This window comes from Manis pentadactyla, chromosome 1, assembly GCF_030020395.1.
Source record: "Manis pentadactyla isolate mManPen7 chromosome 1, mManPen7.hap1, whole genome shotgun sequence".
NCBI lineage: Eukaryota > Metazoa > Chordata > Mammalia > Pholidota > Manidae > Manis > Manis pentadactyla.
In genome coordinates this window covers 19,709,759-19,735,246 of record NC_080019.1, presented here as the reverse complement: position 1 = coordinate 19,735,246, position 25,488 = coordinate 19,709,759, and the positions used below count along the sequence as shown (strand labels likewise).

At 39.6% G+C, this 25,488-nt stretch overlaps 1 protein-coding gene across 1 annotated transcript in view; it reads left to right on the top strand.

Annotated features, from left to right (window-relative positions):
• The window catches only part of PRMT9 (protein arginine methyltransferase 9), a 41,961-nt gene extending 20,420 nt beyond the window's left edge, over positions 1 to 21,541 (top strand). Inside the window, exons 10-12 of the mRNA XM_036888992.2 lie at positions 15,975 to 16,128; positions 19,782 to 19,904; positions 20,200 to 21,541. Coding sequence (XP_036744887.2) covers positions 15,975 to 16,128; positions 19,782 to 19,904; positions 20,200 to 20,415 — 493 coding nt within the window. The 3' untranslated portion in view covers positions 20,416 to 21,541. The remainder of the gene's footprint in view (positions 1 to 15,974; positions 16,129 to 19,781; positions 19,905 to 20,199) is intronic.
• The last annotated feature ends 3,947 nt before the right edge of the window (positions 21,542 to 25,488 follow it).

The following is a 25,488-nucleotide window of genomic DNA, read 5'->3' as shown; positions in this document are numbered from 1 at the left end:
TTTATTTTTGCTTTGGTTTCCCTTGCCTGAGATATGTATCCAGCAGGAAATTTCTTGTGCTGATGTTCAGGAGATTCTTGCCTGTGTTTTCTTTGAAGAGTTTTATGCTTCTCATGTCTCACATTTAGGTCTTTAATCCAGTTAGAGTTTACTTTTATGTATGGCATAAGACAGTAATCCAGTTTCATTGTTTTACATGTGGCTGTTCAATTTTCCTAACACCATGTATTGAAGAGACTGTCTTTACCCCACTGTATATTCATGGCTCCTTTATCTTAAATATTAACTGACCATATATGCATGGGTTTGTTTCTGGGCTCTCTGTTCTGTTCCATTGATCTAGAGTCTGTTCTTGTGCCAGCACCATACTGATTTAATCACTGTAGCTTTTTGGTATAGCTTGAAGTCAGGGAGTGTTGTACATCTGATTTTAAAATTCCATTGCCTATTTGTGTTCTTGTGGTTCCATATGAATTATAGGATTATTTGCTCTAGTTCATTGAAAAAATGCCATTTGTATTTTGATAGGGATTGCATTGAATCTGTAATTTACTTTGTGCAGGAAAGCCATTTTAACAATATTCTTTCTATCCATGAGCATGGGATAGATTTCCATTTATTTGTGTCATCTTTAATTTCTTTCATCAGTGTTTTATAGTTTTAGAGTACAGGTATTTTCACCTTCTTGGAGAGGTTTATTCGTTGGAATTTTATTCTTTTTTTTTTTTAAATAATTATTTTTTATTGAAGGGTAGTTGACGCACAGTATTACATTACATTAGTTTCAAGTGTACAACACAGTGGTAGAACATTTATATACATAATTCTAGGTTCCAGCTATCACCCTACCAGGCTGTTACAATATCTTGACTATATTCCTTATGCTATACCTTACATCCCGGTTACTTATTTATTTTACCATTGGAAGTCTGTCCTTTTTTTTTTTTTTTATGAGGGCATCTCTCATATTTATTGATCAAATGGTTGTTAACGACAATAAAATTCTGTATAGGGGAGTCAATGCTCAATGCACAATCATTAATCCACCCCAAGCCTAATTTTCGTCAGTCTCCAATCTTCTGAGGCATAACAAACAAGTTCTTACATGTAGAACAAATTCTTACATAATGAATAAGTTACATAGTGAACAGTACAAGGGCAGTCATCACAGAAACTTTCGGTTTTGCTCATGCATTATGAACTCTAAACAGTCAGTTCAGATATGAATACTCATTTGGTTTTTATACTTGATTTATATGTGGATACCACATTTCTCTCTTTATTATTATTATTTTTAATAAAATGCTGAAGTGGTAGGTAGATACAAGATAAAGGTAGAAAACATAGTTTAGTGTTGTAAGAGAGCAAATGTAGATGATCAGGTGTGTGCCTGTAGACTATGTGTTAATCCGAGCTAGACCAGGGCAATAAAACATCCACGTATGCAGAAGATTTCTCTCAGAACGGGGGGGTGAGGTTCTAAGCCTCACCTCTGTTGATCCCCAATTTCTCACCTGATGGCCCCCCTGCGACTGTGCCTGTCTTAGGTTGTTCCTCCCTTGAGGAATCTTACCCGTCTCTGGCTAACCAGTCATCTTCCGGGGCCATACAGGGAAATGTGAAGTTGGTAAGTGAGAGGGAAGCCTTATTGTTTGAAAAGGTTAGCTTTTTACTTCTTTGCATATTTATGCCCTGTGGCTTCTATGCCCAGCATTTGTCTTGAGGTATCTTTACCACTTGGAGGAGTTATGATACTCGGTAAATTTGATATGAGGCACGAATTCTATTTAAGGGTTGTAATTAGGAAGGAAGAAGAAAAGCTATAGAAGTAGCAGGCGGAAGAAAACATGGGAAGATTGATTATTTCTTTGACATATCTTCTTGTAGAGTTACTTCAGCATATATAGGTTTTAGGCTACTACTTAAATTGCACACACACATTAACATAATAGGAGTATAGTTACATAACCAAAGCATATCTGTAATTACCAGCCATCTCCAGTGAAACCAAGAAAACCATTAAGGCACCTTAGGCATTTGTGAAAACTTATCTATGATATGGTGGATATTGTCCAACTGAACTTGAACAGTCTGAGAGAAATCAGACAAATTAAAACAACCCATTCCTGGGGACTGTTCACATGCCATATGTTCTTTTAACAGTAAATAGTCTGTAGTTGTAAGAGTTTGGAGCGCTACAATTTGCACTTCTCCAAATTCTTGGTTGAGTTCCAACAGTATAGATCCAGTCAAATTTGTTGTTTTACTGTATGCACAGGCCAGCTTAGATATCTCCTTCCTCATTCCCATGGCAAGTCCAGGAACTGATGGGATGAGTGCATCTACAGCTGTAGCAGTGCGTGGATCTTTGTTGGGGTTTTTTGATGATCATCTTCTGGCATGAGTCTTCCAGAGAGTGCAGATGTTGGAAGTTCTTTTTCATATCGTATCTTAGTTCATTTTCGGGGTAGCCCAATTAGGCTTTGATCCTCTGTATAAACACAAACAGACCCTTTGCCTACACTTTTATATGCCCTTTATACCCTTGTGTAGAACTCGTTGGAGGTTACCACACAGGAACTGCCCCTTTTTTTTTTTTTTTGCTTTGTTTTTGGTATCACTAATCTACACTTACATGACGAATATTATGTTTACTAGGCTCTCCCCTATACCAGGTCTCCCCTATAAACCCCTTTACAGTCACTGTCCATCAGCATAGCAAAATGTTGTAGAATCACTACTTGCCTTCTCTGTGTTGTACAGCCCTCCCTTTTCTCCTACCCCCCCATGTATGTTAATCTTAATACCCCCTACTTCTCCCCCCCTTATCCCTCCCTACCCACCCATCCTCCCCAGTCCCTTTCCCTTTGGTACCTGTTAGTCCATTCTTGAGTTCTGTGATTCTGCTGCTGTTTTGTTCCTTCAGTTTTTCCTTTGTTCTTATATTCCACAGATAAGTGAAATCATTTGGTATTTCTCTTTCTCCGCTTGGCTTGTTTCACTGAGCATAATACCCTCCAGCTCCATCCATGTTGCTGCAAATGGTTGGATTTGCCCTTTTCTTATGGCTGAGTAGTATTCCATTGTGTATATGTACCACATCTTCTTTATCCATTCATCTATTGATGGACATTTAGGTTGCTTCCAATTCTTGGCTATTGTAAATAGTGCTGCAATAAACATAGGGGTGCATCTGTCTTTCTCAAACTTGATTGCTGCGTTCTTAGGGTAAATTCCTAGGAGTGCAATTCCCCCTTCGCGAGGCGCTGGGTTCTCTCAGGTGTGGATGTGGTCCGGATATTGTCCTGTGTCCTCTGGTCTTTATTCTAGGAAGGGTTGTCTTTGTTATATTTTCATAGATATATGTTGTTTTGGGAGGAGATTTCCGCTGCTCTACTCACGCCGCCATCTTCTGCCTGAAGTGGAATTTTATTCTTTTTGATGCAACTGTAAATGGAGTTGATTTCCTAATTTCTCTTTCTGCTAGTTTGTAGTTAGTATATAGGAGTGTAACAGATTACTGTGTATTGACAGATTTGATAGAACAGATTTCAGTATATTTTGTGTCCTGCAAATTTTCTGAATATGTTTTTTAGTTCTAACATTTTTTTTTGTTGGAGTCTTCAGGGTTTTCTTTATGTAGTATCATGTTTTCTGCAAATATTGATAGTTTTACTTCTTCCTTACCAATTTGGATGCCTTTTATTTCTTTTTCTTGTCTGATTGCTGTAGCTAGGCTTTCCAGTACTATATTGAGTTAAAGTGGTGGGAGTGGGCATCCTTATCTTGGTCCTAGTCTCATAAATAAAGGAAAAGCTGAAAGCTTTTCTCTATTGAGTATGATGACAGCTGTGGGTTTGTCATATGTGACCTTTATTATGTTGATGTATGTTCTCTCTATGCCCCCTTTGTTGAGAATTTTTATCATGAGGATGTTGAATTTTGTGAAGTGCTTTTTCAGCATCTATTGTGATGATCATAAAGTTTTATCCTTTTTTTGTTAATGTGATGTATCACATTGACTTATGAATGTTATACCATCCTTGCATCCTTTGAATAAATCCCACTTGGTCATGATGAATGATCCTTTTGATGTATTTTAAAATTTTGTTTGCTAATATGTGGGGGATTTTTGCATCTATGTTCATAAGGGATGTTGGTCTATAATTTTCTTTTTTGTAATGTCTCTGCCTGGTTTTGGACTTAAAGTGATGCTGGCCTCATAGAATGAGTTTGGAAGTATTCCCTCTTCTACTACTTTTTGGAATACTTTAAGAAGGATGGGTATTAGCTCTTCTTTAAATGTTTGGTAGAATTCAGCTGTGAAGCCGTCTGGGTCTGGACTTTTGTTTGTTGGGAGTTTTTTGATTACCAGTTCAATTTCATTGCTGGTACTTGGTGTATTCAGATTTTCTGTTTCTCCCTGGGTCAGTCTTGGAGGGTTGTATTTTTCTATGAATTTGCCCATTCTAGGTTGTCCAATTTATTGGCATATGATTTCATAATATTCTCTAATAATTTGTGTTTCTGTGGTTATCTGTTGTGACTATTCCTTTTTCATTTCTGATTTTGTTTATGTGTGTACACTCTTTTTTCCTTGGTAAGTCTAGCTATGGGTTTATCTATTTTGTTTATTTCTCAAAGAACCAGTGCTTGGTTTTGTTTTGTCTTTTCTCTATTTTATTCTTCTCTATTTTATTTCTTTCTGCTCTGATCTTTATTATGTCTCTCTTTCTACTAAATTTGGGTTTCATTTGTTCTCCTTTTTCTAGTTTCTTTAATTGTGAGTTTAGACTGTTTATTTGTGTTTGTTTTTGTTTTTTGAGGTAGCCTGTCTTGCTATGTAATTCCCTCTTAGTATCACTTTTGCGGTGTCCCACAAATTTTGGAGTGTTGTTTTTTCCTTTGTTTCCATGTATTGCTTATTTCTACTTTAATTTTTTCATTGATCTTTTGATTACTTAGAGGCATGTTTAGTCTCCATGTGTTTGTGGGCTTTTTTGTTTTCTTTGTGTAATTTATTTCTATTTTCATACCATTGTGGTCTGAGAAGCTGCATGATACAATTTCAGTTTTTAAAAATTTATTGAGGCTCTTTTTGTGGCCTAGTATGTGACCTATTCTGGAGAATGTTCCGTGTTCACTTGAGAAAAATATGTTTCCTGCTGCTTTTGGGTGAAATGTTCTGTAGGTATCTGTTAAGTCCATCTGATCTAATTTGTTGTTCAGTGCCTCTGTTATTTATTTTCTGTCTGGTTGATCTATTGATGTGAGTAGTGTGTTAAAATTTCCCAAAGTAAAGCTGTTGTCATGTATTTCCCCCTTTAATTCTCTTAGTATTTGTTTTACATATTTAGGTGCTCCTATGTTGGGTACATAGATATTTATAATGGTTATATCCTCTTATTGGACTGACCCCATTTTCATTGTTTAATGTCCTTCTTTGTCTTTTGTTATTTAATTTGTTCTAAAATCTAATTTGTCTAAGTATTGCTACTCCTGCTTTTTGCTCCCTATTGTTTGCATGAAATATATTTTTCCATCCCTTCACTTTTAGTCTGTGTATGTCTTTGGGTCTGAAATGAGTCTCTTCTATGCAGCATATAGATGGGTTTTTTTCTTTTATTCATTCTGCCATTCTGTGTCTTTTGGTTGGTGCATTCAGTCCATTTACATGTGAGGTCATTGTTGATAGGTATGTACTTATTGCCATTTTATTAGTTTTTCTCTGATTGTTTTATATAGTTCCTCTCTAATACTCTTGTTGTTTGATGGTTTTCTTTAGTGTGATTAGATTCTTTTTAAATTTTTTGTGTCTATTATAGGCTTTAGGTTTGTGGTTACCATAAGGTTCAAGGATAACTTCCTGACTCTATAATTGTCTATATTAAGCTGACAATTGTGCTAATTCAAACAATCTAAACATACTTCTCTTTTCTTCTTCCTCCTCCACACTTTCTGTATTAGGCATCATAATCTGCACTTTTTGTGGATCCCTTGACTGATTTTGTGTATAGTTGGTTTTACTACTTTTGTTTTAACTTCGTACTTGCTTGATAATTAATTGGTCTACTACCTTTGTTGTGAGTTTATTTTCACTGGTGAAAAATATTTAGGCTTAAGAACATTTCTATCTGCAGAAGTCCCTTTAACATATCCTATAATGCTGATTTTATGGCTATAAATTCTACGAGCCTTCATTTTTCTTGGAATTGTTAAATCTCTGCTTCAAATGTGAATGATAATCTTGCTGGGTAGAGGATTCTTGGTCGAAGTTCCTTCTGTTTCAATACATTGAATATTTCATGCCACTCCTTTCTGGCCTGTAAAGTTTCTGCTGAGAAATTTGTTGATAGCCTGATGGAGTTTCCCTTACAAGTAATCTTTTTTCTCTCTCTGGCTGCTTTCAATAATCTCTCCTTATCCTTAATCCTTGTCATTTTGTTACTATATGTCCAGGTGTTGTCTTCCTGGGCTTTTGTTCGGGGTATTCTGTGCTTCCATGACCTGAGGGTCTATTTCCTTCCCCAGATTGGGGAAATTTTCAACAATTTATTTCCTCAAAGAGACTTTCTATCCCGTTGTCTCTCTCTTCTCCATCTGGTACCCCTATTATGTGAATATTGTTTCATTTTGATTGGTCACACAGCTCTCTCTCATCATTCTTTCATCCCTAGAAATTTTTTTTCTCTCTGTTTCTCAGCTTCGTTGTGTTCCTGTTCTCTAATTTCCAACTCATTGATTGTCTCCTCTACTTGCAGCAATGTTATTCATTCCCTCCATTGTAATTTCATTTCAATTACTGTGTTCTTGAGTTCTTCTGTTTGTTGAAGTCCTCTCAGAGATATTTAATACATTTTTGCAGATCAGTGAGCATATTTATGACTTTTACTTTGAAATCTTATCAAGAAGATTGGTGATCTCCATTTCTTTTAGCCCCTTTTCCAGTGTCTTGTCCTGTAGTTTTGTTTGGAACATATTCCTCTGCCTTCTCATTTTGTCAGGGTTTCTGTGTTTCTTCCTTTGTAATAGATGCATCTGCAATGCTTCCTGGTCTAGAAAGTAATGGCTTTATGAAGAATGTGTCCTGTGGTGCCCAGAAGCTCAGGACTCTTTCCTTTCCAGTGTTTGGTTCTTCTTTGTGGTGGAGTCCCAGTTGCTGTTGGTGCGCAATGTGTGGGGTTGCCTGTCTGCCTGTAGGAAGTGGTTTATCTCAGTCTGCAGTTTGCTTCAGTGAGCCCTTTGTGATTAGAGCAGTGGCACTTCTAAGACTGTTTTGGGTGTGGCCACCTTCTGCCACTCCTGCAGCGATGGGCGTCCTGCACCAAGGGTGGGGTAGTTGGGCAGCTCTGGGTCAGGGGCAAGCATGTACTGTGGTGGCAGAGCACTCATCAGGGAGTCCCTCAGGTGCCCCCTGGCAGTGGTGAGGTGCACAGCACTGGACTTGGCTGCTCATGGGGAGGAAGTAGCTCTGGAACCTGGCTCCTGCAGGCACCTCCCCAGTTGCACTGAGACAGGGACAAGAAAGCTGGGAGAGCCTTTCTCTGCCTGCCAGGCAGCAATGTCTGTCACTGATGGGCTGAGTGGGCTGGCATGGAGGCAGTGCCTAGTGAAGTGCCTTGGGGCTAAGCTGCCAGCAAAGGGGATGGAGTGTCTGAGGCTCCTGAGAATGCAAGACCTGTTGGGCTGAGGGAGGGCCGGGGAGTTATCGTCCATCTGCCCTTCTCCTGAGGAGAGAGTTCTGTCTAACCCTTGCTCCTCTGGTACCCCTCCCACTGCTGGAGAGTCCTTCAAACTGCCACCTCTGCTTTGGGTCTCAGCAGAGCGTGCCTGTTCTCCACAAGTGGCTGAGTCTCAGCCTCCCAGAGTGTTCCAGCTGTCCCTGGTGTCCATCCCTACTAATGACCAGTACCCAATGCAATGTGGACTCCTGCTCCCAGAGCAGATCCCCAAGGCCAGGTGTGCAGAGTTCCTGGGTGCCTGTCCGCTCCCTGCTCCATTCCTCTTTCTCCCACCTGTGTGCTGGGATGGGGGAAGGCCTTGGGTCCTGCTCTATCATGGCTCTGCCACTTGACCCTTTTCTGTGTGGTCTTCTCTTCTTCCCCAGGTGTAGGTGGTCTGTTCCACAGGCTTTGGGTTATTTTTCAGGTTTAGTTGTATTTGCTATAGTTGCTTCCTTGGTGTGTTTGTGGGAGGCGGTTTCTACCTTGCTTTCCACCTCCACCATCTTATCTTTTGTTAGGGCTTGAACTTTTGGAGAAACACTCATCTCTCCTGGTATTTGCTTCCTGGCATTGTACAGGGATGTCCTTTATAAAACAGCCTGATATTCTGGAGACCTCTGAAGCTTTTCCTGGGCATGCATCTTTCCTGGGCTTGTGTGTATGATCTGTTAGTTGAAGAGGTTTGTCTGTTTCTCCTCAGGAGCTCCCCCTGGCATGTGTCCGAAGTACTGCAGCTTCTTTGGTGCGCAAGCCATGTCATAGAGCCCACCCTGATGTCTGTCTGTGGTACTGCAGACCCTCTGGTGCTTGAATAAGCCAAGAGATCGCTTTTGTTATCAGAGGTCCCCAACCTGCACCTGTTTCTTCCTGTCACAGCTTTGATTCAGGCATGACAGAAACTACTCCCTTGGAAAGCCTCCCCAAAAGTCAGAATATTGGATATATGTTCCACTCCTCTTTCTCTCCCCAAGAAGAAGGTGGGAATTGGGAGTTTTCTCTTGTTTGTACTATGCTATGCTTGTGAGGGAAGAGCTATGGAAAATAAATGTCACAGATTTTCCTATCATCTTCCATGCAGTTCTTTTTGGCTATGTGCTAGTATGAGGAATAGCAGCCTCTTAACTGGTTTTTGGATTTCTCACAGAGGCAGTCGGCCGGCATTTTTTGGTCAAGTCAGTGTCTCTATAGGGAGAGGTAAGTCTGGGGCTTCCTGTTCCATCATCTTGCTTATGTGGTCATTTTCCCTTTATGTTTGTACTAAGTCTTGAAATGGGAAGTGTGAGACCTCCAATTTTGTTTTTCACAATTGTTTTGGCTATTCTTGAGTCCTTGAAATTCTATATGAATTTTAGGATGAGTTTTTCTGTTTTGGCAAAAATGCTGGTAGGATTTGGGATTGTTAAACCCCAAAGTAGCTCACTTAGGGTGGCACTGACATTTTAACAATATTGTCTTCCAGTCTATGAACTCAAATGTCTTTGCATTTATTTGTGTTGTCTTTAATTTCTTGCAGCAAACTTTGTACTTTTCAGTATATAAGTCTTAGACTTCTTTTGGTTCAAAGTTATTCTTAAGTATTTTATTATTCTTAATGCTACTATAAAAGTTTCGTTAATTTCCTTTTTAGATTATTCATGTTAATGTAAAGAAATATAACTCATTTGTGTTGATTTGAAATTCTGCAACTTTGCTCTTTTTTTGTGTAGCCTCTTTTAGGGGTTTCTGTATATAAGATGATGTGGTCTGTGAACAGACATAATTTTACTTTTTCATTTCCACTTTTAATGTCCCTTTTCTTGCCTTATTACTTCCCCTAGGACTTCTAGTAACTGTGTTGAACAGAAGTGGCAGAAGTGAACATCACTGTCTTGGTCCTGATCTTAATGGAAAAGCTTTCACATTTTACTTTAATGAAAGCTAGTAAATGATTTTTAAGAAGCATTTTTATAGAACAATTTATCAAACAATGTGTTCTGTCTGAATGGTTAGTTATTATAGTGGGAAGCAACTTACACAAAAGCTACCTACAGCTCCCTCTCCACATGTTCTCAGTGTGGGGAGGGGTCCTACTGGCAGTTTGGGTGGGACAGTTTTTTGTAGGGTGGGTCTGGTTCCTATGTAGGACTTGTCCTTTGTATTGCAAGATGTTTGGCATCTCTGAACACTAAATGCTAGTAGCACCCATAAACATTATTTTAACCAGAATTCTAACCTCCCCTCCAATAACCTCCTTGGTTAACAGTGGAGAACCAACCAGTGCTGCTTCCCTTCAGCCCAAGCTAGTACACAGTTGCTTTACCGGGTACTTAAGGATGTGTAGGCTTATCTTGATTCTGGGGCCAGAGGTATGCAGATACCCTCACCCAGGCCAACTATTGTTATCTGAAGCCTTGAAGGGGTTGGGGAGGTGGGGGCTTATGACTGGTACAAGAGGATGATAGTGATTGGGAGAAAAGATAATATTTGGGATAAGGATTATCCATTAGTCTTACTGCCGTCTCCCTTGCCCCACCCCAGAACTCCCTAAAACAGAAGGCAAGGAAAAATGAGCCATTTCTTGGGCTTCAGTCAGTCATTCTATAGATTAACATACAGGAGAAAGTTTAAAAGCTAGGTAAACCCATTTTTTCTAAACCCATTAAAAAAATTTTTGTGCCATATCACAAGGAAACAGTGAAGTTTCTTATCTTCAGAATTTTTGCCATTTATGGTTAAACTTGAATCGGAACATAGGTTTTCACTGCTGAAGGCACAGATGGTTCAGAAGTATTATTTGGCTTTGCAGAGGATTCCACTGAGGAGTCTGGCAGCTGCAGTGGTGTAAATGACAACAAAACAATGTCAGTAATGGTAAGCAGTCTCAGGGCAATGATGGTTTTATCTACACATAACTAAGAAGCATTCCTGTTAGTGACAGTAACATTGAGTTTAAGAAGGATTTGTACAAGATTTTAGATTCAGATAATATGAACATGGCCTTTTAAAATAATTTTCTTATATCGTTTTTGTGTAGTATTTATCTCTGGTATGGTTGTTAAGTACTTGAACCAGCCTTTTCTGACTTTTTAGGGGTCAGCAGACGAATTTTTGACATTTTGCTTAGCCTAATTTTCCATTCCCCCCAAATGACTGGGTGGTATTGCCCTTCCTCTGTCTCTCCCATAGATTTAATGGTTAGAAGGTTGACTTTTATTAACCTGTATGCTTTTTCAGCTGGCTGTTTTATAAAAAGGTACTTATTTGGGGATGGATGGAATTAAGCAACAAAGTGCTGTGGCTAGTTTCTCGTTTGAGACTTGTGACCTTAAGAAAAATTAGCTCTGGTTTCACTTAAATGGATCACAATTAGCAGATAATTTGACTGGTTTAGAAAAATTTAGTAACTTGAATTTTCAGGATTAAAGCTGATACATTGAGGAAAATGGGTAGGTTTCTCTAGTTATTTAGGAAGATGTCAAGTTTTTATATAACTTGATAAAGGCAAGATAGGAGTTTTGTTAAGAGCTGTGTAATTTTGTTGAGGTGTAATTTTACTAATTGTGGGGATTCAATTTCTACGACTAAGATGTTAAAAAGTTGATAGGAAAGGGATAATGAGTAAAACATTGGGGTCTGGGTAGAGTCCTTTTTTATGCTCATCTATGTATATATAGGACTTATAAAAAAACTTAAAATGATCGTGTGCTTATATCAAGTGAAGAGAGATTATCCTGGTTTAGGATCATGACTTGTCTCAGCCTGACGCCTTTACATTTAAGAGTCATCTCTGCCTCCACTTGCTCATTCTGTGCTCATCTGGTTATGATTTGGCTTTCTATTAGCTAGGCCTTACGGAGAGCTATTGGAAGAGTAGCCTACTTATTATTGTAAATTTTTCAACAACTTTTTATACTTTGAAAAACTTCAAAATCTCAAACTTAAGAAAAATTGCAAGAATAGTAACAGTGAACATAAGACTATTACTTTGTTTGCTGAACATTTCCTCTGCTGTCCCAGTAATATTCTTCATTGTTTTTCTTTTTCTCCCCAGTCTTGGTTCTAATCAAGGGTCCCACATTGCATTTAGTTGCCATGTCTTGTTATTATTTTGGTTTTAGATATTTTTAAATGATTACATTGAAATAACTAGTAAAAGCCTGGAGAATTAACCTTTGAAGCTAATTTAAGAGCAGAAGTGCCAAAGTGTTTTTCAGGAGTGGTGTCTTATACTTTGGTAAGGGAAACTAAAAATTTTAGTGACTCTAGGAACTATATATATATTTTTGTTGTATGCAAATGTCTTGGTCAAAATTCAGTCCTATATTTTTATAAATAAATTCTTACTATAAATATTTAAGGGTAAACACTTTTACTATGAAAGATACATGTGATAATATGATGAAGTCCACCTGTCTATAGTAGCCTGTCCTGGAAGTTCAGGTGGAAACTAGCTTCGAATGAGTATTCAGTAAAAGTTAGAGATTTAACTTTGATTGTAAATGTAGCTGATTTCCCCCACAAACCCTTTTGGGTTCCTGGACCTGATTCCAACATGCATGTGTGTGTGGGAGGGTAAAAGGAAAAAAGGGACACGAACTCAACACTCCCAGCAGGTTTATTGCTAAACCTGAGAGGGACCTCTCTGTTCGGGTGAGCAGAACAAAGAAGGCATCTCTTACAGGCTAAGAGGCTTTTTATGGCCAGGTTTTTTGACAGGCTTTTGAGGGGAAGGGTCAGTTAAAAGGTGGGCTTGTAGCTTGCTGATATGTCCGGAGAATGCTTGTAGCCTAAGTAAGATGAAACCTAGGTCTCTCTGAGATGGCAGGTGGGCTTATTCAAAAAGGTGGTATGTCCCAGCTCTATCAAGGGGGTCTTCCCATGCACAACACCAAGCAATTCTAGAACACCAGCAAGGTGTTCAAGAACAAATGAAAATAATTATTTGGTTTAAAGTACCTTAAAGTATCCTCACCTCGGCTTCATTGATGGCAGTTCCGATGCTCTCTGACTAGATTCCCCAGGTTAAAGGCTCCACCCTACAAGACTGACCTCCACCCTCCCACTCCAGAAGTCAGTGGCAAGCCTCAGGCTGTTTGTTGCCTGTGCCTCTGACCAATGACCTCCCCCTCAGGTTCTATTCATTTGCTAAAGAGGCTGAGATCTCAGGAAGCACTTATTAACCTTTTGTCAGTTTAATGAAGGATACTGTAAAGGGTGTAAGTCAACAGCCAGATGAAGAGATACATAGGGCAAGGTCCCAATAAAAGAACTTCTGTCCTCTGGAGCTCGGAGCCTGGTTGGGTGGTTTTCTAGTTATCCAGAGATGGAAACTTTCCAGCAGAAGCAGGATGCAAAAAAGGAGATGAATTCTTCTCAGGGATTTTGTGAGGGCTTCATTGCGTAGTCATGATTGACTGAATTACTGGCCATTGGCTGATCCAGCCTTCAGGCTCAGCCCTTGGGTGGGGTCCAAAGTCTCTCATTAACATGACAAAACACCCATTTCACCTTTAAGGCTCTGCAGTGTTTTCAGGGGCTGTGGATGAAGACCAACTGTACTTGGGAAATAGATATCTGGTCACATGAATGACCAAATATATATTTCTTGTAACTCAGTATATCAGTGGCAAATGAAAACAATTTTTTGGTTTAAAGTACCTTAAAGTATCCTCACTTCTGTTTCATTGATGGCAACAGGTGACCCACCTACCCCTCACATATCTCCTACACAGTCACAGGACTATATGGGTGGGTATGGGAGCTGCCTTGCTTTGGAGCCCTGAATTTCTTATAGGAACTAGTACCTCTATGGGCATACTTTCCAACCCCCAGCAATATGAACACTTGATTATAAAATATGCCACACTCAGGGAAGCCCGAATGTGGTATAGCTGATGCCGGGGTTCTTGTTCACGAAGCTGAAGAATGAGCTCCACAAACACTCAAGGTAGGAGAGCAAGGTACAGGCTTTTATTTAGAGATAAAGTAAAAGGACAGAGCTCCTGGCTCGCACCAGGAGGGGACAAGAGAGCCCGTAGTGGTGCGTTGTCTAGGGGTTTTATAGGCAGTTGAGGATTTTCAAGAACATGAAAAAAAGCTTAGCGGTGTGGACTTAAGTGGTCCCCAAATATTTAGAATTAACACAAGCAACTTCCTGCTCTGATGATTTCTTCCTAAGATACCAGCATCTTGATCTGGGGGCATATGAAACAAGGCCACCTGCTCAGCCCCCAAGGTGGGCTGAGGTATTGTTTGCTAAAGAGTCAGTTAAGAATTTCTAAGTCTTAACTTCTTGGGTATTAAAATGCAATCCTATCTTTAAGGTGGGATCCTTCTTGCCTTTTACTATGTTGTTTATGGCTGGTCCTGCATGCTAAATTAGTTTGCCCAGTTTGCAAAATCCAAACTTCAGATCTGAAGGAGGAAAGGCAGTATATATAGGCCTGGGCCTTTTAGCATGTTAAAGAGAATCTTACACATGACTATAAATGATTAGCATAATATTAACATGTACTACTCTTCTTTATCTGGGGAATATTAACTGATCTCACTGAAGAATGACTCTAGAGCTGAGTGTTTAACACAGTTCAAGTAGGGGGTTTCCTTGCATGTAGTTACATTGCTTGGACTGCAAATATCCTGCCTTGGTTTTAACGGAGGCCCTCACCCTACTCTGACTACACCCACAGTCCCTGTCTCATAGCTTCCCATCAGACATTTATAGTTTGTCTCAGTCCAGATGCAGTCTGCTTATTAAGAGGTATTTAAATAATTTTTTTCATAAGCAGTGTTGCTGATTAACACTGCTGCCATTCTAACTTTATGGGATTTCCAGGGAAACAGAAGATAAACTCAAGACCAATTGTAGGAGGAGAAGGGGTTTTGTTAACTCTTTACTCATACTACCAGAGCATTTGGATTTTTAATTACAATTTTTCAGAGTTTTAAAAATTTTATTTTGAAAGAATTTGAAGCTTAGAGAAGTTAAATAATTAGTACAAAGAACTTAACATATACCTTAAGCCCAGATTCATAAATTGTTAGTATTTTGCCACATTTGCTTTATTATTCTTTCTGAACTATTTAAAGTTCCAGATATCATGGTCCTTTACCCCTACTTTGATGTGTATTTCCTAAGAACAAGGACATTCGTTTATATAGCCACCATACAGTTATCTGTAGAGAAAGTGGAAGTTCTGTGGCCAGAATTCTCACCTGGCCCTGGTCTGCTTGCTCACATGCAGTGCTCGTAGGTTCAGGCTTGCACACGTGTGGCTTATTAATACGTTATTATTTCCTCTGTATAATATAAAGAGCTCTGCTCAAGTGCTCTGAGGTTTCAGGGCTGCAAGGCAGCAAAGAGGCGCAGAGGCAGAGATGAGGTGCATTATGGACCTGCAGACTACTGGATGCAGACGTGATGCTAGTGCTCGGCCTACCACAAGAATGAAGTCGGGTATAAACCTTTTTACCCCAAGAAAGTTCAGTTGTCATTTCTTGGTCTTGGCGAATCCATAGTGAACTTTCCCAGGGCTGAAAGTCAGGAAGTTCGTGTGTGAACACAATGCGGATAGCTAACGTACAAATCTTACTCAAATTTTACCATTTGTTGGCGATGATAGTTTTTATAGCTTTGTTGTTGTTCCTGGTTCAGAATCCAGAATCATGCTTCACATTTATTTTCATTGTCTCTTAGTTTCCTTTATTCTGGAACAGTTCCAGTTTTTCACAGTAAGAATGTAGACCATTTATTTTGTGGGATGTTCTGTTTTTTTAAATGATTCAGATCATCCATTTTAGAGAGGAATTACCACAGAAGTTTTGACACATTAGGGAGCACATTATGTTGCTTTATCCCATTATTGTTGATGTTATTTTAGATCAGTTAAAGTTGTAAACACCAGGTTTTCCATGTTAAGTTGCTATTTTTGTTGCCTTTGTAATGAATAAGTGGGGGTGATACTGAAACTATGTAAATATATTTTCCCTAATAAAACTCTCAACCACTAGTTTTAATGTCCATTGAAGACTGTTCCTGAATCTAATGGCGTATCCTTCCAGCCAACTGGTTTTCTCTTTCATAGATCAGCAGTTACTTTGACTTGTTGGAAAATAATTTCCTGTGGTCTGCCATTCTGAACTACCAGCCAGTAACAAAGTCCACTAGACTATATACCACCTGTAACTCACTAGTTCAATATGATTTGGTGATTAGTATTTTATAAAATGCAGATAATCAAGATGCTTTTTAAAACATTTTTCTTTCTCTAGGTGTTTGCTGCAATCTGGAGGCAAGATCTTTCCTCAGTATGTGCTGGTGTTTGGGCTGCTGGCGGAATCACAGACGCTGGTAGAAGAGAACGCTGTTCAGGGAACAGAACGAACTCTTGGATTAAATATAGCCCCTTTTATTAACCAGTTTCAGGTAAGTGGAAGAGAACAACCAGGTGGCTGTTACCCAGTCTACCTTCTCTCTAGATTTATCTAGTCATTGTGTTTATCTGGATTAGGATGGTAATCAGTTCGCTAGAGCAACGGAACTTGCACGTAAAGATCAACCTGGGCATTAAACGTATAGCCAAGGAATTCTGTTGTCCTACTGACAGAAGTCTGTAGGTATTCCTCTGAACCACTGTTGTAAATGAAAAACAGAGTACTGGGCTTAGTCTTATGATAAAGGGAACTCCTTGTCTGAAAAAGCATAAACCAAAAGCCCATGTTCTAAATTTGAACCCTTAATTACTTTGAGGTGTAGGGCTGGCAGGTTGACGGGGGTGAGCAGCTCATGTTCAGGCAGGTAGTCAGACTGCCTGGAGCAGGAACCTAAGGAGCTGAGAAAACTGCAGCTCAAGACAAAGCGGTTAAGATTCAGTGCTGGCAAAGGTACTTGCAGCAAATACAAATGTGTAGTTAAAATTGTGGGAGTGGCTGGAAGGCCTGGGGTTGGACTCCGAGACACAATACAGGGGAATGAGGCTGTGTAAGTGAATGAAGTGGGATTGAAAATTTTTATTACAGGCTACAGCTCTTGAATATGCATTGTTGGATCTTCCATGAACAGGACTTGAGCAACAAATGTAAATTTGCTGAGGAAATGATTTTTTTCAAGACAGGCTAATTTAAGGCTTTAGATTTTGTTTAAGCTCAGTTTTTTTTGAAGTGTTTAATAGTGAGAATACACTTACTGGAAAATAGCAGATCAAATTATTACTGTTATTATTATTATTTTTGTGGTCCCAAAACACCACCATTTATCTACCTTATTCCCTCTTGATCCTGTGACATCAGCAATTCTTTAATTCAATCAGTGTCTACGATATTTGATCCTGCCATCTTTTCACTGTATTTCCTGTCTCGTGTCCTCCCTTCCGAGCTTATATTCCACAGTCAGTATGTTTTCCCTATATCCCTCCTCTTCAGTCTTTCTACTGGCCTGGGAAAATCCTGCTTGGTTAAATCCAGCTCTGCCTTTCTCTGCACCAGAGCCCCCACCGCTGCCTATGCCGACTGTGGTCTCCTTTCAGCTGATGACCACTCATCTCAAGAGGCTCCGTAAACTTGCCTGGCAATTCCACATTTCCCAGTCCACTCACCCATTTTTTTAGATGATACTGCCTCCTTTCCTCTACTGGGATAATTATCTGTTACACAAACGAGTGAACCAATGAAACAAAATGAGAGGTTGAAAAAAAAAATGCTATATAGTAGATCCCTCCTTATCTAGGAGATATGTCCCAAGACCTCCAGTGGATGGCTGAAACTGGCTAGTACCAAACCCTGTATGTACTGTTTCCTCCCATACCTCATGTACCTATGATGAAGTTTTATTTATAAATTAGGCACAGTAAGAGATTAACAATGCAATAGAACAGTTTAACACTGTATTATAATAGAAATTATATGAATGTGGTCTCAGAATGTCTTACTGTACTGTACTCACCCTTCTTCTGATGATGTGAGATGAAAAAATGCCTACATGATGAAATGAGGTAAATGACATAGGCATTAGTGTTATTGTTAGGCTGTTGCTGACCTGCGTAGGTTAGGAGGAGGCTCATCTGCTTCTGGCTGACTGCAGGTAAGTGAAACTGCAGAAAGTGAAACTGCTGCTAAGGGGGACTACTATATAGAAAACAAAAAATGTATTTGTTTATTCAACAGATGTCTATTGTATGTACCATTTTGGGTTTTGGGACTATAGCCATGAAACTAAAGAAAGAAGTTACTGCACTCATGGAGCTAGCATTCAGACTGACAATAAACAAGACGTAGACACAAATAAAAAGATTAGTATGATAGATAGTGAGAAGTGCTAGGACATAAAGCAGGCTGAGGGAGAGAGGTAGGGAGTGGGGGTATGGATATGCTATTTTATAGGGGTAATGCCTAAGGAAAGGACTCAGGGCTACCTTTAGCAGACACCTGAAGGAAATAAGCAAATCATGAACAAGTCAAAGGATCAACAAGTGCAATGGCCTGAGGCAAGAGCATGATTTGGAGTGTTGAGAAGTAGCAAGAAGAAACCAAGAGGGACAGTCACATGAAAAACGCAGTCAGAGAAGTATTGAGTGCCAGATCTTGTAGTCTTTTGGTCAGTATGAAGATTTTGGCTTTTACTCTGAAAGGGATGGAAAGCAACTGGGGGGTATTGAACAGAGAGGTGACACTGTGTGACTTGCTTTGAAAGGACTGCTGTGGTTGCTGCTAAGGAGCAGACCATTTGTGAGAGTAGGCCAAGGCATAAGGTCACTGCAGTGATCCAGGCGACATGGGTAGTGACTCAAGAGTGGTAGTGGTGGAGGGTGGAACAAATGTTCAGGCTGTAGATATAATGGATGTGCCATGTGAAGGACAGTTACCATTTAGTGATAGAGGGGGGAAAATTCAGGTTGTGTTGATGTGTTTGTGGCATCATGGAGCAGTTGGATAAGAATGCAGGGAAAGATCTAGGCTGGAGATAGAAATTTGGCAAATTTAGTAGATGACATTTAAAGCTATAAGACTGGATGAAATCACCTTGGGGGTGTGTAGAAAGAGAATAGGACTGAGAACTGGACTCTAGAGAACTCAAAATAACGAGCTTTAGATTGGAACTCTAAGGAGGAATTAGGAAAGATGATGAGTGGCCAGTGGGCTAGGCAGAGAAACAGAAGTGAGGATAGACTGAGGAATGGGTGAGGAGAGGTGACATAGAATTCTAGGGCTTCCGGTGACTGATATAAATAGGGATAAAGGGCACAATAAGGAGTCCTGGAAATGGCATGGTATTGCTGTGAGTTTTTATGGTGAGAGAAAGTTGGTTACCTTCAAGGATGCCCAGGGAAAGAGGTTGATGAATCTGTGTTCTCTTATTACACCAGGAACAGTTGCTCTCTAATACTTTATTCAAAGGAAAGAGAGCACTTTTTAAACAGCAGTTTGCTATTACAAATGAGGAGGCTAAAAGTTAGTAGCAGGCTTCCATTGCTATGAAATTGATGGAACACTTTATAGCAGTGGTTCTTAACCTTGACTGTACATTTAGAACTACTGATTCGTGGATTCCCAACTCCAGATTGATCTGATGTGTAGCCTGAGCAGTTGGACTTATTAAAAGCTCCTTTGGTGATTTTAATTTGCAGCCAAAATTGAGAACCATTGCTTTCTAGAAATACGCTTTAATTCCAAATGAAATTCGTTATTAGTTATTCCACTAAATTTGACATATTTTCTCAAACAATTCAATAATTATGTACCATTTGCTTATTAGTTTATCTTACACACAGAAGCACATCCTTGGTTTAAAATTTTACAGCAGTTTGGCTTAAGTGAAAATTCAATCTGCTTTCATCCAGGTAAAGAATCTGTAGGTAATTAAAACCATAGAAATTATTTAACCGGGCTAAACTTTGGTTTATTCATTCTTCCTTTAGAATCATGAAAGTCCTTATGCCTTAAGGTTTATGTGAGAAATAAGTTAAATAAGCTAATAGGTGTAAAAAGCATTGTATCGTATCAAGCCAAGTAAAAAGCAAGCACTTGATGAGCCTGGGCCACAAAAAGAATTGGGTAAAAGTGAAAATCTTATACTTTCTTTAGGTACCTATATGTGTATTTTTGGACCTCTCTTCATTGCCCTGCACACCTTTAAGCAAGCCAGTGGAACTCTTAAGACTAGATTTAATGACTCCATATTTGAACACTTCTAACAGAGAAGTAAAGGTAATGCAAAATGATAACTTCTGTCATATTCAGAATTATCTTAAACTAGGTAATACTTGATATATATATATACATATACATAAAATATTTTGGGAAGATGTAAATGTTACTTTTCTGAATAATATTAGGTAAATACTAATACTATTAGGCTTAGGTAAATACTATAATAGGATATTAATTTGCATGGGGTGATTACCTGTATTTCTTTACCAAATTTGCATCTATAAAGGCAAAGACTTACTTATCTAAATCAGTTTACTCTGGTGAAATTTTCATCGCTTCTCAATTTTCATAGGTACACGTTTGCAAATCTGGACAACTGACTGCCATTCCGTTTTGGTATCATGTGCACCTTGATGATGAGATTATTTTGGATACTTCAAGTAAAGCCTCTCACTGGAAGCAAGCTGCAGTTGTTTTAGATAATCCTATCCAGGTGGAAATGGGTGAAGAACTCATACTCAATGTCCAGCACCACAAGAGCAATGTTAGCATCACAGTAAAGCAATAAAGAGCAGTTTTCTGTTTAAGCAGAACAGCAAGCACACAGTTCTTCTCGATTTGTAGTGGGATTGTAATCATCAAATGTGTGTATAAAGATTTAATTCTTTGTAATGGTCAAATATTTTTAAAAATGACATTAATAAAGTATATTTAAAAGGCCTAAAAAGTACAATTATAAAAATATTACTACAGACTTATTTTCTGAAAAAGACTCATTAATTTTTCAAATTAGGAAACCTTTTTTCCTTGGTCATAGTTATTGTAGATTAAATTTGGCTAAACACTCTATATTCTAAAGCTATAAAGATAAGGCTTTTGAGTGTCATTGTCATTGTCATATATCAAGCAAAACTTAATTTTTTAGGCATCTTGGCTTTTTTTCTTAAATCTAAACATATAATTAGGATACATCAAAAAGCTAATTTCCACTGAAGACTAATAAGGGTTTTGGTTACCTGTAAATTCCAACCATGATTCTTTAAATATTTTGTATACAGCTGAAACATTTTCTCAGGTTTTGTATTTTGGGAATGAAAACCTAAAATAATTAAAGCTGTAAACTAAATGTAATTTAGGAAAGCAAAAGAGAGACAAAATCAGTCTTTAGGAGGCAGCATTTCTGCTGGTCTACTTTGGCAAAGAGTACTAAAAAGCTGATAAATTCTAGACAGTTAAACATACACTAGTATTTTTCAGTTTAGAACTGGATGCACAGTAAGAAATATAATACTTGATCCAATCATTAAAGACCTGAAAAGGAGAGATTAAGAAAAATCATGCCTTTTATCAGCCACAAAGAAAATAGGACATACCTTCTCTCCACATTGCCTATTCTCATTGCCTCTAATATTATATATCTGGGCTTTGCTTTCAATAGAAAAATTTAATTTATAATAGTTATCAGAATAAAGACTTTGTACCTAATTACCATGAACCAGTATAAATATATATGAATGTGTGTGTGCATAAAATATATAAAGCAAAAGCTTTGAGAGAAATAATACCCTTTGCAACAGCATATTACTCTTGCACCTTATTTTCAGTATAAAATGTTAAACATGAGATTAAAGATGGCAGCATGAGAGGTGAGAGAAAAGCCTCTTCATAAAACCACATATGATAGGGAAATAATAAAACTATTCCTGAAAGAGCAACAGGAAAGAAGGCTGTGCCAGACTGCATGTACCTGGAGAAAAGAACAGATCTTATGGAACAGGGTAATGTACCAAAGCCGTGATCTGGCGGGGCCCAGGGCCTTCCCTCACCCCAGCTCACCAGTGGGAGGAAAAGAAATGGAGAAGGGAGTGGAGGCCTAGGACTGCTTGAAGACCCAGCACAGGAGACCTGCTCTGGGAGCATGAACTTATATTGCATGGTGCTCTGGAGATTAGTGGGTTTGGAAAGCTAAGACATGCGGAATACCTGGAGAGACCGATATTCCAGCTGCTTGTGGAAAACAGATCCACATCCGGCTGCTCTGGGACCAAAGAAAGGCAGGCAGTCTGAGAGACTACCTAACTGAGAGGGCTGCTAAAGGGACAAAGAATGCACAGAGCTTACTGTTCAGGAGAAAGGACAGGTGGACAAAATTGTCCAGGCACACTTTGTCCAGCAGGTTGGAAACTTTCAGGAGTTTCAGGAGCCCCTTCCCCTTGGCTGGCTTTGTAGCTCCAAGGCCCCCCACCGTGATATGTAGCCTACTGCGCCTTCCTCCTGGCCAGCCTGCACCAGGCTTGCAAACTGGCAGCCCCTGCCCTGGCGTCAGGCCAGCCAGAGGGAAGCCCTGCCTACAGCAGCTACAAACGCTAAGCATAGAGGCTTACACCTGTGTGCTTGGCCCACCAGTTCAGGCAGTGGAGACAGGCACAGCAGCTGGGAAGCAGGGAACAGCTCTTTCTTCCCCCCAGGCACTAGCATCGCTCCAGGGGCTGATCAGCTCCAGAGGCTAGAGCTTCTGGGCTCTAGAGGGCGCCACATAGAAATATGAAATGTCAAAAGGACCTGGTTCAGACCAAAATCTCACAAACCCCAGAAAAAGAGCCAAATGAAACAATTCACCAATCTTCCTGAAAGAGAGTTCAAAATAAAAATCATAAACATGCTCATGGAGGTACAGAAAAATATTCAGGAACTCAGGAATGAATTTAAGGCGGAGATTCAATCATTAAGAAATTCCATATCTGAAATGAAACATACAATGGAGGGATTTAAAAGCAGATTAGATGTAGCAGAAGAGACTGTAAATGGAATAGAAATTAGAGAAGAGGAATACAAAGAAGCTGAGGCACAGAGAGAAAAAAGGAAATCTAGGAATGAAAGAATATTGAGAGAACTGTGATCAACCCAAATAGAACAATATTTGCATTATAGGGTACCAGAAGAAGAGAGAGAAAAGGGGATATAAAGTGTCTTTGAGGGAATTGCTGAAAAATTCCCCAATCTGGGGAAGGAGATAGTCTCTCAGGCCATGGAGGTGCACACATCTCCCAACACAAGGGACCCAAGGAAGACAACACCAAGACATATAATGATTAAAATGGCAAAGATCAAAGGTAAGGACAGACTTTTCAAAGCAGCTAGAGAAAAAAGAACACATACAAAGGAAAACCCAGCAGGCTATAATCAGACTTCTTAACTGAAACCTTATAGGCCAGACGGGAGTGGCACAATACATTCAATGCAATGAAGCAGAAGGGCCTCAAACCAAGAATACTATACCTGGCAAGAACCAAGAATACTCTACCTGGCAAGATAATCATTTAAATTTGAAGGAGGGATTAAACAATTTCCAGATAAGCAAAAGCTGACAGAATTTACCTCCCACAAACCATCTCCAGAGTGTATTTCGGAGGGTCTGCTATAGACTGAAGTGTTCCTAAGGCTAAATAGTGGTCACTAGAGGTAATAAAACCACAGTAAATAAAGTAGAACAATTAATTACTAAGCAGATGCAAAATTAAACCAACTACTCCCAAAGTCAGTCAAGGGAGAAACAAAGATTACAGAAAATGATAATATATTAAGAATGGAGGAGGAAGAAAAACAAGGAAAAAAAAAAAGAACCTTTAGATTGGGTTTGTAATAGCATGCTGAGTGAGTAAAGTTAGAATGTTAGTAAGGAAGTTGTCCTTGAACCTTTGGTAACTATGAATCTAAAGCCTGCAATGGCAATAAATACAACCTATTGATAATTACCCTAAATGTAAATGGTCTGAATGCGCCAAACAAAAGACAGAGTCACTGAATGGATATAAAAACAAGACCTGTCTATATGCTTCCTACAAAAGACTCACTTTAAACCCAAAGACATACACAAACTAAAAGTGAAGGGATGGAAAAAGATATTTCATGCAACTAATATGGAGAAAAAAAAGCAGGAGTTGCAGTATTTGTATCAGACAAAATAGACTTCAAAACAAAGTCACAAGAGACAAAGAAGGACATTACATAATGATAAAGAAGAATATAACCATTATAAATATCTATGTACCCAACATAGCACCTACATATGTGGATGGAACAAATACTAGCAGAATTGAAGGAGGAAATAGAATGCAATGCATTTATTTTAGGAGACTTCAACACTCCACTGACTCCAAAGGACAGATCAACCAGACAGAAAATAAATAAGGAGACAGAGGCACTGCACACCACATTAGAACAAATGGACCTACATCTACAGAACTCTCCACTCAAAAGAGGCAGGATAGGGGCGGAGCCAACATGGCGGCGTGAGTAGGACAGTGGGAATCTCCTCCCAAAAACATATATATTTTTGAAAATACAACAAGTACAACTAATCGAAAAAGAGACCAGAAGACACAGGACAACAGCCAGACTACATCCACACGTGCAAGAGCCCAGCGCCTGGTGAAAGGGGTAAGATACAACCCCCTACCTGGCGGGACCCAAGCACACCTCCCCCCAGCTCCCAGCGGAAGGGAGAGGGAGCCCAGGACTGCTAAACACCCAGCCCCAGCCACCCACACCAGAGCGCAGACACAGTGCATGCGAGGAGGGCTGGAAACTAGGGAAACAGGGCAGCAAGACCTCTGAGCGGGTTCCGAAGCTGATGCCCCTGTGACAAAGAAAAGCGAGTGCTTTTTGAAAGTCTTAAAGGGACAGGGACATAACAGCTACACGGAAATAACACAGGTCACAGCCCAGTGGCCAGAAATCCAGGCGCACTAACCCCCTGGGCAACATCTCTGAGACCCCTCACGGAGGTAAACAGCCAAACAGCCCCCCTGTCCATTAACCCTCCGGGCGCTGCGAAAGCAGAGAAGCAGCCTAAGGAAAACCACGCCCACAGAAAGGGGAATTCCTACCTTCCGGCCAGGCAAGACACAAAGACCCACTCTACACGCAATTACCCAACACAAGCCACTAGGGATCGCAGTTGGCTCAGTAAAGAAAGGCCAGTAGCAAGTGAAAAGTTTGGCCCTCCCAGCTGACAGTCAACAGCACCTGTCAACATGAAAAGGCAAAAAAATATGATCCAGACAAGACTAACCCAGACAGCTTCGGCATCTGCTACATCTTCCCCTGAGAAGGAATCTGGGGAGATAGATTTAGCCAGTCTTCCTGAAAAAGAATTCAAAACAAAAGTCATAACCATGCTGATGGACTTGCAGAGAAATATGCAAGAACTAAGGAAGGAGAATTCAGAAATAAAACAAGCTCTGGAAGGACTTCAGAACAAAATGGACGAGATGCAAGAGACCATTAATGGACTAGAAAACAGAGAACAGGAACGCAGAGAAGCTGATGCAGAGAGAGATAAAAGGATCTCCAGGAATGAAAGAATTTTAAGAGAGCTGAGTGACCGATCAAAACAGAACAATATCCGCATTATAGGGGTACCAGAAGAAGAAGAGAGAGAAAAAGGGATAGAAAGTGTCTTTGAAGACATAATTGCTGAAAACTTCCCCAAACTAGGGGAAGAAATGGCCTCTCAGACCACAGAGGTACACAGAACTCCCATGACAAGGGATCCAAGGAGGGCAACACCAAGACACATAATAATTAAAATGGCAAAGATCAAAGACAAGGACAAAGTATTAAAGGCAGCCAGAGAGAA